General features: G+C 34.4%; 2 protein-coding genes across 3 annotated transcripts; both read left to right on the top strand.

The window, feature by feature from the left end:
* The first annotated feature begins 4,368 nt into the window (after nucleotides 1-4,368).
* Nucleotides 4,369-9,053, top strand: LOC131955017 (uncharacterized). 2 transcript variants are annotated; one of them, XM_059318897.1, is made up of 5 exons: nucleotides 4,369-4,462; nucleotides 5,472-5,682; nucleotides 6,680-7,796; nucleotides 8,394-8,432; nucleotides 8,616-9,053. In XM_059318897.1, exons 2-5 carry the CDS (start codon nucleotides 5,476-5,478, stop codon nucleotides 8,618-8,620), a joined length of 1,368 nt encoding a protein of 455 aa, XP_059174880.1. In that variant the 5' UTR covers nucleotides 4,369-4,462; nucleotides 5,472-5,475; the 3' UTR covers nucleotides 8,621-9,053. The 2 variants fall into 2 exon arrangements, with proteins under 2 accessions (XP_059174880.1, XP_059174879.1); XM_059318896.1 differs by having other exon boundaries at nucleotides 8,394-8,469.
* A 1,396-nt stretch (nucleotides 9,054-10,449) lies between these two features.
* On the top strand, nucleotides 10,450-12,793 carry LOC131955015 (dual oxidase 1-like). Its single transcript, XM_059318894.1, has 4 exons — nucleotides 10,450-10,614; nucleotides 10,932-11,060; nucleotides 11,257-11,320; nucleotides 12,786-12,793. Exons 1-4 carry the CDS (start codon nucleotides 10,450-10,452, stop codon nucleotides 12,791-12,793), a joined length of 366 nt encoding a protein of 121 aa, XP_059174877.1.
* The last annotated feature ends 744 nt before the right edge of the window (nucleotides 12,794-13,537 follow it).

Genomic DNA, 13,537 nt, shown 5'->3' with positions numbered 1-13,537 from the left:
CCCCCCCTCCCCTCCGTCACACGTCGTCACAAAAAGCCAGACCCCCCCCCCCCTAAAATGACGTCACACCTCAACCTACAACCCCCTCAAAATTGCAGTTGAATTTTTTTAAAACATCGATATTTTTCCAAAATCTTGTCTAAACTATTACAATTTATTAAAACAGTTATCTAAAACGCGAAATAACGTCTAAAATTAGTTTTCTAACATTGCTTTTTTATAATGCAAAAATGTGACGTCGCAACATCTGAACCCCCCCCCTCCCCCTCATCACACATCGTCACAAAATTACGGACCCCCCTCCCCCCTACGAGTGTGACGTCATTTATGGATGACCCCCTTAGACCTAAAAATTCTATAGGCCTATTTAATTAGGTATTGGCTAAAGTACTAAACCTACTCTACACTAGGGAATTGCACATTGTCTTTCCTCCCTCCTCCCTCTCTCTCTGTATATATATATACATACATATATATATATATATACATATATGTATATATATATATATATATATATATATATATATATATATATATATATATATATATATATATATATATATATATATATACATATATATATATACATATATATATATATATATATATATATATATATATATATATATATATATATATATATATATATATATATATATATATATATATATATATATATATATATATATATATATATATATGTTACGGTCAAAGCCCGAAGTGCGGCCAAAGCGCGGATTGGCCGGCCACTCCGCGCATTGGCCAGCTCTCTTGGCCAAAGCCCGAAGAACTTAGCACTAAGATTGTATTTCGTACATTGGCCGGCCAATGCGCGCACTGGCCGGGACGTACTGGCCAAAGTCCGAAGCGCTCAAACTTGATAGCGTATTTTGTACATTGGCCGGCCAATGCGCGCGCTGGCCGGGATGTCCTGGCCAATGTTCTATCTAGACTAAGTTGTGATCGCATTTTCCTTATTCTGGGTGCGTTTTCATTGAGAGTAACGTATTGCTTAGCTCTTGTTTGTATAGCATTCTATATGCAAGGCGACATAGATCAAAAGGGCCGTCAGACCATGAGACAGACATAGCAGATGGCTGTCAAAAGAAAAAAAAATGTAAATCCATGTTAGTTTCCATATATGGGCTCTCGATAAAATAGTTACTGAGGAAGATCTTGAGAACATTGAACAAGAAATGGAGGTTGCCATAAATGCAACGACATCCTCAGCTAACACATTTACTGCCGTGGCGGAACGCCCAGACCAGTTGCGTGACAATAATGTGACCAACACATTCTATATAGTTTGTGAAAAACATTGTAGTGCAGCTCATTCTTGTGGATCCTGTCGCAACGATGTCCATGCTATTTGTGGAATACCCAATGAAGCAGACGAAGGGTACGGAGGGAACATTACCTGCAGATTGTGTCACAACAAACAAGACATCATGGAACACAGATCAGCAGCTCATACTGGCTTGCAAACATCAAATACAAAATTTAAAGATGGTGAAGTGGGTGACAATGTACGCATCCGTTTTCCAGATGTTGACAGAGGTCACGGTGATCCCCGAAGCGTGATTGCAGTTGTCATGAGCGTCGAGGGCGGTTTCTACAAATTAGGAACGGAACATGGTGTTCTAAAACAACTGTATGCTAGAAGTGAGTTTTCAATTCTTCACGAAAAACTGCTCTTATTGTCGTCAGTTGGCACTGAGGAAAAATCACTACGAACCATCGCATCTTCACAATCATTGACTGGGGGCCAAGGCTACTTTCGCTGCAATTGCACAACTAAGTGCACAACAAATCGCTTCAAGTGTAAAAATAACAAGCTGCTATGTAATTCTAAATGTCATAAAAGTTCAACTTGTTGTAACAAATGATGATATTGATAGATTGAGACTATAGTACAGTAAAAAATTTGAATGTTTCTGTCATTTACTTTAATTAATAATCAATAAAGACTTAATTTCATGATCCTTACGGCATTAAAAAAAATCTGCTCATGATCTTCTAATTCGGACTTTGGCCGGTCGTCCCTAACCAGATGATCTTCTAATTAAGACTTTGGCCGGTCCACCATGGCCAGTCCGCGGACTGGCCGGCCAAAGGACGAAATCCAGAGCTATTTCAGACTTTGGCCATTCCACCATGGCCAGTCTGCGGATTGGCCGGCCAAAGGCCGAAATCAAGCAAAGTTTCGGACTTTGACCGACCTATGGGAGGCGATATTGGCCAATGCGCGGATTGGCCGGCCAATCCTAGCATTGGCCGACTTCGGGCTTTGACCGTAACATATATATATATATATATATATATATATATATATATATATATATATATATATATATATATATATATATATATATATATATATATATATATACAAGATCCGAAGTTTGGATGTCCTGCAAAGGGGTCAGGGATACTTGTTAATTCAAATGTCAAAATGCACTATAGCGCACCCGGCGACGCCCCTGACGATCGGGTGGCCCGGAGCTCCCCGGGCTCCCAAGTGTGCGCTATGACGCTTACATTAGTTTTAAAGAGTTTGACATTCACTATAGATATGATGGGCTACCACAATCGTAGACTAAATCAAACCAGGCCCGTCCCCAGGCACACTGTCTTCTTGTGAGCACTATCATGGCACCTGCATTCGCTTTAAAGAGCACCCTGCAATATGGACACACTGGATCACTACATTCGAAGACTAAACCGAACCAGGGGACGCACCCGGCGCCCATCCGGTTGCGTAACTGGCGGATCTCGAGAGCACCCCTCCCCCCCCCCCCCCCAGACACCAGGGCTGTCGGCTCGGTGGGTTCTAACTCACTATCAAGGAAGGTGATAAACATCCACTCAATGTGCTTATGCCGACGGACCGACCGGCCGGTATATTTGGTTCTGATAAGTAGATTGTTTGTTTGTGAAAGTTGAGATTGATGTCAACCCCCCCCCCCCCCCCCGCCTAATGGCGTCAATTTGTGGATACAGTATATTAATCAATCTATTCATTCAAATACTAAAAAAAACATCGATTTCGTAGTAAATTATTAATTGTGGTGTCACCCTCACCTGTGATCATATACAGAAAATATTCGACAAAATGTTTTTGCTTCTTTAGATTGCAGTTGGAGTCACCTCCTCCCCCTGTGTTTTTGCTATAAACTGTGCGCAGTATATATTTATAGCAACGATGTTACGGGTCAAAAGGCGGCTTATTGATGGGCGTACTTTTTTTTTAATTACACGTTACAATTATGTCTTAAAATAAAGCGGGAGTGATCGCCACTAAACTTTCTCGAATATTCTTATATAATACTACGGGGGATTGCAGCTAGGGATATAGACGTGCTTTTTAGTCGATTTTTACATACTTAAACTTTTTAAAATAGAATAGAATATCCTAGAAAAAAGAATTGCGCGCTAAGTGAACAGCAAACAATGCGTTTATAATAGTGCGGAACATTAGTACTTTATACAATGACATGCGTTTTTTGAGAAATCGGAAATAGCATAAAGTACTACTTCCAGACAAAATTGCAAAGCTCTGTTTTTCCGACTCATTGATGTGTAAAACGTCGAGATTTATGAAAATATCGATTGCGATTTTTTTGCACGATTTTAATACTTTCTCCATATATCGTATACGAGAAAGTGAAAACGCGAAATAACATATGTCTGAAAGAAACCTTGACTAGATGCCTGATGTCATTTAATGGCGACCCGTATATGATAACGCAAAGTACGGTTCAGAGGCGTAGCGACCTTCCCGGCGCCCGGGGACAACCTTCGATTTGCACCCTCCCCTCAAGATTTCAATTTGCACCCCCCTTAACCTTTCAATTTATTTTTCCAACCCATTTTTGCGCCCCCTAAGGTCGGCGCCTGGGGACATATGCCCCCCCCCCCCGCCCCCCCCCCCCCCCTCGCTACGCTACTGGTACGGTTCCTATCCCTACACCGGACCAAAAGTTGTCAAGCTGGTCACACAACGTTCATAGATTTTATATACGCATTCCCCGGTTGATGTCATGTTCCAATCCAATGTGAAATGTAACATTTTAACAGGAAGGAGAACAGTAGCATTTTGAGAGCCAGACAATTTCTCTTCCCATTCGAAAAATATTGATAAAATAGACCCTACAGAATTCTTTTAAAAATTATACTAACCTTTCGTACTAGATTTTACCTAAACACCATCTTGAATATAAAACAAACAGGCCTATCTTCATTGGTTGATTTCAACGTTATGATCTATTTTGTCCCTCACATGTCTCTGTAGAAAATAATGGCAATCGACTAAACAGTTTTCAACCTAACAGCAGGAAAATCTGGCTAATAACTTCCGCTTCGGGGACAAAGTTGCGATAAAAAAAATTTTACGTTTCTATGGGGGTAGAACTAAACAATAACTTCAAGCCCTAAAACCCGGGAGTAAAAAATTCCGTTATTGGTAAACTAAAATAAAAAATCATTTTGTAATATTTTCTCATTTCAATAACCGCATAAAAACTGTACTGCCTTAAATGTTGGGGATAATAATTTAAGTCAATTTGAATTTATTAAGACTAGACTAGATCTAGATTCTACTAGAATTTCTAGATCTAGAATTATAATATTTATTATTAATAAATAATAAATAATAAAATTAATATTAATAATAAAAAAATTATTCTAGATCTAGTCTAGATCTAAATCTATTAAAAGTTTAAAAAGTATAATCAATAATCTTAATCTATAATTTATTTTAGATTTTTTAAGGTCATAGATTAGATTTTAGTTAGATTCTAATTCCATGATAGTGATAGAAAAATAGAAATTATGAAATTTCAAATTAGAATCAATAATCTATCAGTTAGTGAAAATTCGGCCGAGCTAGTTATGTGAAAAAAAGGTGACTCATTAAATTTTAGTAATTATTTCACATTTTTAGGAGGATTTAGATCTATGTTTTGAAAGTTACAAAAATAAACTTTACAAAGATTTCTAAGTCTATGTCTATTATCAATAAAACATCTTTTGATGCAGATTATAGCATATAGAATCTAGATCTTTATGCACTTTTGAAAATATGATTGATATTAATATAACTGATATTGGCTATAAAAAATAACATAACAAAATGTATCCAAAATTGATAACTGTATAATATATAGTATTTGCAATTATTAACTTTTCACTCAGATATTCTATACTTTAAAAAAATCCTAGTCAGGCAATCTTCATCACCTTTGTAAAAAAAAAACCATTAAGATTGTGGTAAAAAATGCAGTCATTGTTGTTGAGTTTTATCAATTAACAATGCAAATGATTTGATTATTTGTAAATAGTTCAAGCATGTTACAGACTAAAATTTTGAAAATAGTAAAAATGCAAATACATGTCAAAATAATAGCAGGTATCTTATACACGGATTTAAAACTTTCTTATAGCAAAATACCCTTATACTGTATATTTTTCAGAGGCATGGAGATTCCATTTTCAGAGAAAGTGTTCTTTATGATAGCTCGCTATGTTAGAGATATTTGCAAGAAACATGTGAAATTTGATGACTTCGTCTCTGCCAGTGGCTTTGTTTGCCTTGATGTGGATGGCAAAACTCAACACAGATTTATATTGAATGAAATTGTTGACAAGACTAATAATGGTGATGGAAATAGTGTTAGTTTGAGTGTAAGTTTAAAATTTACAATCATTCGTTTTAAATTTCACTATATTTTCATTTATTCAGTAACATATTGAAACACATATTACTGCATTGGTGTAGTTTAATAATTTAAATCAACAACACCTAATAAACTTTAAACAAGCCATTTTCACCCAACATAAGTACTGTAGCATTGTGATGTAAAAGTAAAATACATCAGTAATAAAAGGCAATTTAATACTGTAGTCTTATGCCCATAAAAAAAAACAACAATACTTTATAAGTTAAATAAAGATTTGTTTTTATTTGTAAAAAAAACACCAATTGGCTGTTTGATTGTATTTAAAAGAAAAAAGGAATCTGTAGCTGGCAATTTATTTTTGAAAATAGTTGTAAAAATCTAGATTATAGTTTTTTTTAAAAATTCAGCTATTTTAGCTTTTTCCATCTGTTTAGTGCATTTAAAAACTAGTTTATGATGAAATGTTTCTTTAGTAAAATTTTCAGATGTTTGCATCACATGTTTCCTATTGGTACCTCTCTAACCATTGATACTACCTTAGTTATTTTCCTTTGTTATTTTCTTTAGTAATCTTTAAATTGCTAATTTACTGTCAAATTATATTTAAATTATAATCTTCATGTAACATCATCAGAGAAACATTAGTAAGAAATTACTCCATTAAAATTCAATCAAAATAGGGTTATAAGATTTACCTACACCCATCCACGCATAGCTATTGTGACTTAAGAAAAAGCTTGGAATAAAGAGTTTAATATTACCCTTTCATGACTCAATTTATAGCATATGAAATAGTGTTTATCTATAAGTATGACCTTGGTATACAAATTGGTTGTGCTGTATGCAAATGCACTGCTGCTATCTAAAAAGTATTTATTTATTTCTAAGTATTTTAATATATTTTAAGATTTAGCCTTTAACAAAGTTGATGCATTTCATATTATTTTTGTCTGTGCATGTTAGGTATTTCAGTACAATTGTTCTAATTTATCTTGTAACAGGCCATGAACTGGGGGATAGTTAAAAAATTTAGTTCAAGCAAGAAAGAAATGAAAGGCCATTTAAAAAAACCAGCTGCCCTATGTTCACCAGGCAGAGACCAGGAAAACAGTCTAGATGAAGGAGAAACCCAGACTGCTCTCAAGCGTAGGAACTCTTCATTTAACAAACCTACCGAAATGCCTAAAAGTTTAAGTGGCCCAGTCAGTCACCAGACTTTCACTAAGGGCCGCAACAAGATGGTGAATCGCACATTTACTAGAAGCAATATGCCTTTACAAGCTCATAAAGATGTTAGTCCAGGTAGGACTTTTTCAAATTCAACTGTGAATATATCAAAAGCAGATGCTGTTTGCTATAAAGGAATAACACGAAGCCCAACATTTGACTTCAATAAAGAGAAACAAACAGAGTTAGATTCAAGTGGCATTAATAATCACAATGTTCACCAAGACAAACAGAACAATCTTAAAGTCAGAAATAGCAAGCTGGTACCCCAGAAAACCAGGAGTAAGAAAGTAAACTCCTTAGAGCATCATCTAACACATCACTATGTAAAACACTGTGATCAAGAGCTGAGCACTCACAGACAGGCGTGTCAACAAAAACTGTCCAAGCGTGAAGATTCAGACATCAGCATAGGCTCCACCCGGCCCAAATATCTTGTCCAGCACAACGATGAGCTTCTTCTGCCCTGCCCAAAGCTCCGGACTAGTTCTGAATCACTCTCCATCACAGACAGCAATTTCATTCAAAACATAAACCTGAACCAAGCTATTGAGAACCTGGAGGAAGGTACAGTGGTTTCTAGTGCACACATCTCATTCCTTGTCAACTCCATCATCACTGCCATCTCCAGGCCTAGCTCAAGAAATTTTTCTGAGGTAGAAAATGAGATCAGTGAACTGCAGGAAGAAAGAAATGTAGAGGACTATGATAAGATAAGCCCCCCAGATAGTTTAACCAGCAGCGTAGAGATAGAACTGCCAACTCTAGCCAACCAGTCGGAGATAGCCATCCACTCGCTGAGGGGCAAGCAGATTCATCCTACCAAGAAGATTAGCAGCATCAGCAGCATTAGTCAACAGTTGAGCAACACATCTTGTATCTCAAAAAAGAGTGAGTTTTTTTTTTTAATTTAAAATTTTTTTTTCAATAATTTGTACTTCTTTAGTCAAAGCAAAATGTGAAAATGTTATAAAAAATTTTTAATCTTGAATAGTTTATGTAATTAGGGGTCATCCATAAATGACGTCACACTCGTAGGGGGGATGGGGGTCTGTAATTTTGTGACGATGTGTGATAAGGGGTAGGGGGGGTTCAGATGTTGAGACGTCACACTTTTGCATTATAAAAAAGCAATGTTAGAAAACTAATTTTAGAAGTTATTTCGCGTTTTAGATAACTGTTTTAATAAATTGTAATAGTTTAGACAAGATTTTAGAAAAATATCGATGTTTTAAAAAAAATTCAAGGAGGGAGGTAAAAATCGTCAAAAAAAAGCGTGACGTCATTTATGGATGACCCCTTATATCCTTTAACACATTTCACAAGCTTCTCTAATTTTATGTTTGGTTTAAAAATTTTAATTATTAATCTGGTATACATGAAGAAGCGCTGATATTTATTAAGGATTTTTACATTCTATGAAATTTTTTTAAGACCCTACATATACAAAAGGAGATCTTTATTTTATATTTATTATCACTTCCACAGAGTCAAAAGTATTTAAATGGATGAAACTATTTAGAAGAGGTGAAGAGAAGGCAATAAAGCTCTAGCTTTATAAGTGGTAGATTTTTTTTTTTTTTTGCAGTGAATAATTAAGTAATTTATATCTCAAACAATTATAGCTAGTTATTTAACATTTGCAGTTATTGAATAATGTATCCTCATCTCAGTAAAATTTACTGTAGCCTTCTTAATCATTTATTTAAGATTAACATCAAGGATCAACTAGGATCAACATGAAATGCCTTGCGGTAAGAGTGAACATCTATTGATCAAAAGCCACCACAAGACAGAATGATTCATGTGTCGTGAGCTATAAATTGTTGCTTAACTAATTTGAGAATCTGGCATCTTCATTTGGTGGCAGTAGCACATTTATGCTTGATGCTTGAGAGCTTATATTTACAAGAAATGAATATCATGGTGTTATAGAGCTTAGTCTGACATTTTCCATGTTTTATTACCTTGAAGGGAACATTAGAAGTTTAGTTTGTATGAATTATAAATAATGATTCACTGCTGTAATTGAGAGAGTTTTGTATCAGATTATGAAATTTAAGGGGGTAACAATCATCACTTATAAAAGATGTTTGCAGTTATTAAATAATAATGTACCATCTTTGACAAATGAACATCAAAAAAAAAGTCAATAAAATATTTTTTAACTACAAGTTTTCAATCCTTATTTAAATTTTAAAAATGTATGTACATGTATAGGGCCACAATTTTATTTTCTAAGTATGATATTTGAAGTTTGAGACTGTAAAACAGTGTTTCTTCCAGACTTTTTTCTCCGGGGGGGGGGGGGGGGGGGGGGCACTTGAAATTTTCGGGGGGGGGGGGGGCAGACACTGCTAAAAGTATATATTTTCTATATAAATTATATAAATTTCATTTCGTTCGGGGGTGTGGTAATGCCTGGAAGAAACTCTGCTGTAAAATCAAATGTAGAGAGTATAAATACTTGCTGAAACAGTGTTTTGTAAAAAAAAAATTGAGATAATTTTTTAATAAGAAATTATGTGAGATACAACTTTTTTTTTCATGAGTGGAAACAAGTCAGTGCTTTAATTTTATCTACATCAAGAGAATAGATTAAATGATTACCTCATTGGTAATGTAAAAACTAAAATAATGTGTAGCACTTTGGTTTTAAAAGTTTAGCTATGAAGCAAAATAATTTGAAGAAAAAAAAAGAAATTTAAAAAAAATTGCTTTACAATACATATTTTAACAGTTAACAAAGGGATGTTATAACAATGTTGATAGTCTTGAACCCATATAATGTTCCTTAATCAATCCAGGTCAAAATATATGAATTTCACATCCACAAGTGAGACTCTGCCCTTCTAGTCTGGTATTATAACATTTTCCAACACTTAGTTTTTTACCAATATTTAAAATAATTCCATTTAATTTAAAAATTCATCATCCAAGAAAGTCTTAGCTGATGATTTTTTAAAAAAATGTGTCAAATAACATTAACTAATTGATAGAAAAGTAAAGCAGTTTAAAATAGTGAATTAAACAGCAGTGTTTATCAAAACTAAGACCTGTATTTGTAAACAATGTAAATTCAAAAGTTTTCAAAGTAATGGATAAACGAAGGAGTTGTTTTCTGTGCAAGCTGGCTGGATTTGCCTTGTCATAGAAGGTGGGCCACAACTAAAGACACCTATTTGATGGACCTGTAGGAAATGATCAAATATTTCTTTAGATAAAGCTAAACATGAAAATTAGGTACATCTATAAAAATACTAATTCATTTATTATTACCATTCTAAGCAAAAAGCAAAGGTCAAATAAAAAAGTGTTTTTTTTAAGTAAAAGGTTTAATGCAAAATGAGGTTTCCAACGATTTAGGGTTAATAGAATTTTAAAAAAATAAACTTTTCCAAACATTTAGACCAAATATTGAGATTGCTAAATACCTTTATCAGCTTTTTATTAAGTTGTGTTAAGTCAAATTGTTTGGGACACTTACATCTCTATGGACAAATTTGAGAGCCTCAAAGTTGTCTTGAAACTTTGGATGGCCAAAATGTGTTTTTGCTCTAATCCCAGTAAACATACTAAGACCAGCAATTTTGAGTGGATGACTGAGATCATCAGACAAGTTGAGGCTGCAGACACTCAAGGATTTGTTGATGTCCAGATTTGTATCACACAGCTCAAGGAAAAGTTTGACCTTAGGACCACCATGTTGGTGGGTTGACATTTATGGTCACTTAGAGGCCTTTATTAGGCATTATAGTTAACATTCCCTGATAAACTTTCAGCCTTATTACTTTACTATTACTAAAGTGAACAGAGTATAAAACAAGTTAATAGAACACTTAAAATCTAGTTTTTTCAAAGCAATACATTTATTGTAAATTAAATGGTTATTTGATTATCTAATGTTAACATACCTAATATTGTTGATTATTTTGTGCAAAGCATTTTTTTGTTTGCAATAAATATTTTTTCTAGCTCTATTTTTTGTAACTAGTAGTTTATGGTTTTTAATTCTTTTTCCCCTAGTATATATGTGAGCGCCACTTCCAGAAAATTGCTGGTGTGAGTATGTTTACTGGTCTTAGAGCAAAAACACATTTTGGCCGTCCAAAGTTTCAAGACTTTTTTGAAGCCATCAAATTTGTGCATAAAAATGTAAGTGTTCAAAAACTAATATCTTAAACTCATTAATTAGTGTAAATTATAAATAATAAACTCAAAACATATTTGAATATTTCTGAAAAAAAAAAAGTTTTGAGTAACATTTTTTACAGGATTTTCCCAAAACAAGATTTTCTTTTTGAATTCTGTCATGTTTAGTATTTTCCTAAATGTATAAATGTTCCTACAGGTCCACCAGATAGGTGTCTTTAGCTGTGGCCCTCCTTCTATGACAAGAAATGTCCAGCAAGCTTGTGCGGAAAACAACTCCTACACCGGCCCTTCACTGATCCACTACTTTGAAAACTTTTTAAAAAAATTCATAAAAAAACGTTTTAATAACAAGCTTTTATGTACTAAAAAGTAGAAAATAAATTATAGACTACTATACTTATAGTCTATAATTTATTTTCTACTTTTTAGTGCATTAGTACATAAAAGCTTGTTATTAAAACGTTTTTTTATGAATTTTTTACTTTCTCGTATATACAAAGTATAGAGAAAGTATTGTAATCGTGCACAAAAAATCACTTGAAATTTTCACAATTTTCACCGTATTACACCTCAGTCCTTCTTCACATCCGAAGTATAGAGGACTTATTTTAATCGGGCAAAAATTATCAATCCAGATTTATCAAAATTAAGAGGTTTTATGCGTAATCCAGTCTGAAAAACTGGGCTTTGCAATTCTGTCCGTATGTGTGTGTGTGTCCGTGTGTAAACACGATAACTTGAGTACCATTATAGCTAGGTTGATGAAATTTCATATATAAGTATTTTATCAAAATCGTAGATCCGTATCAACTTTTAAGCGATTTCCGATAACCGGAAGTGGTACTTTTCCTACTTTGAATTTTTCAAAAGCCTGTAACTTGAGTACTATTTCAGATAGATAAATGAAATTTCACATGTAAGTGAAAGATCTAATTCTCTACCCTCTGTTAAATTTTGAGTAATTTCCGTTGACCGGAAGTAGTAATTTACGCTACTTCCGATTTCTCAAAAAACTAATGTAAATTTTTAAAGTACTAATAATATTGCGCACTATTATGCACTTTTTTTATTTAGCGTTCGCTTGGTGTGCAATTAATTTGTCTACGAGATTTTATTCTATTTTTAAAACTTTAAGTATTTAAAATGGATTAAAAATCATGTCTATAGCCCGAGTTCCCATTCCCTGTTATTTTATATAAGAATATTCGAGAAAGTTTAGGGGAGATCACTCCCGGTTTATTTTCAGTACTTTACATGTTTTATTTACAATAGTGTTACATGACTAAAAACCATTTCGCGTCTATTGAACGTGATGGCGCAGCTATTGAACCTGATGGCGCAGCTATTGAACGTGATGACGCGTGTGGTGTGGTTGGATAGACATGCCTACTAATTCGGTCCAAATTTTAATTAATTCATAAAAAAATTAATTAGGCATCCAATTAAGTCAAATTTAGTTTCAGATTGCATTGTCTTCATGTCTTGACCCACGTGCCAAGTGTGAATCGTATCGGTGAAGTAGAAGTTTCCGAATTTTCACTCCGGTGTTTCGGTCTAGTGACGACTGACGACAGAGGAAGCAAGTTTAATAAAAGCTTGTTAAAATCTGATTGGTTATGTTTACAAAGTAGGTCTACACTGCAATAGAGATCTGGTTAAAATTTGTTTTTCTTAACACAATTTTGTTAGAATAGGACTTTTTTATTGCTTTTTTTCTTATACTAGCACTTTAATTGTTTACTGTTGTGAATGGACTTAAGTGTATGGAAAGAGTTTGAGAGTAGGTGTGTGGTTGAACGGGTTTAATACAGATATCGCTGGTTTGAGAGTAGGTGTGTGGTTGAACGGGTTTAATAAAGATATAGATGGTTTGAGAGTAGGTGTGTGGTTGAACGGGTTTAATAAAGATATCGCTGGTTTGAGAGTAGGTGTGTGGTTGAACGGGTTTAATAAAGATATCGCTGGTTTGAGAGTAGGTGTGTGGTTGAACGGGTTTAATAAAGATATAGATGGTTTGAGAGTAGGTGTGTGGTTGAACGGGTTTAATAAAGATATCGCTGGTTTGAGAGTAGGTGTGTGGTTGAACGGGTTTAATAAAGATATAGATGGTTTGAGAGTAGGTGTGTGGTTGAACGGGTTTAATAAAGATATCGCTGGTTTGAGAGTAGGTGTGTGGTTGAATGGGGCTAATAAAGTTGTGGATGGTTTGAGAGTATGTGTGTAGCGGTATTAATAAAAGATTATGAATGCGTGAATAAATAAGGATGTGACGTAAGAGAGAATGTTTTGGTTGTTAGGAAGATAGAAGTCAGTCGGAGTCTTGTGCGGATGTCTAGAAGTCGTCGTCCTGTCTATCGTTTATGTAGCTGTTGGTATCGTGTATAATAAAAGATGAAACATCGTATCGTCGTTCTGTGTTCTCTATTGGGTCGTCGTCCTCTATTGTTCGTCATGTTCAGCATTGACCCTGTAGCATC

The sequence above is a fragment of the Physella acuta genome, unplaced genomic scaffold (assembly GCF_028476545.2).
Source record: "Physella acuta isolate Inbredline_101_S28 unplaced genomic scaffold, ASM2847654v3 ptg001047l, whole genome shotgun sequence".
NCBI classification, from domain to species: domain Eukaryota; kingdom Metazoa; phylum Mollusca; class Gastropoda; family Physidae; genus Physella; species Physella acuta.
The sequence above is the reverse complement of the archived record's forward strand: the minus strand, read 5'-3'. Positions and strand labels throughout refer to the sequence as shown.

Bases quoted from the DNA above. Each gene is read 5' to 3' on its own strand.
- LOC131955015 (XM_059318894.1), top strand. From the start codon at position 10,450: ATGTGTTTTTGCTCTAATCCCAGTAAACATACTAAGACCAGCAATTTT. The intron at 10,615-10,931 runs GTGGGTTGACAT...TTTTTCCCCTAG, and splicing joins ACCTTAGGACCACCATGTTG to TATATATGTGAGCGCCACTT. The intron at 11,061-11,256 runs GTAAGTGTTCAA...ATGTTCCTACAG, and splicing joins TCAAATTTGTGCATAAAAAT to GTCCACCAGATAGGTGTCTT.
- LOC131955017 (XM_059318896.1), top strand. From the start codon at position 5,476: ATGGAGATTCCATTTTCAGAGAAAGTGTTCTTTATGATAGCTCGCTAT. The intron at 5,683-6,679 runs GTAAGTTTAAAA...ATCTTGTAACAG, and splicing joins GAAATAGTGTTAGTTTGAGT to GCCATGAACTGGGGGATAGT. The intron at 7,797-8,393 runs GTGAGTTTTTTT...TCACTTCCACAG, and splicing joins ATCTTGTATCTCAAAAAAGA to AGTCAAAAGTATTTAAATGG.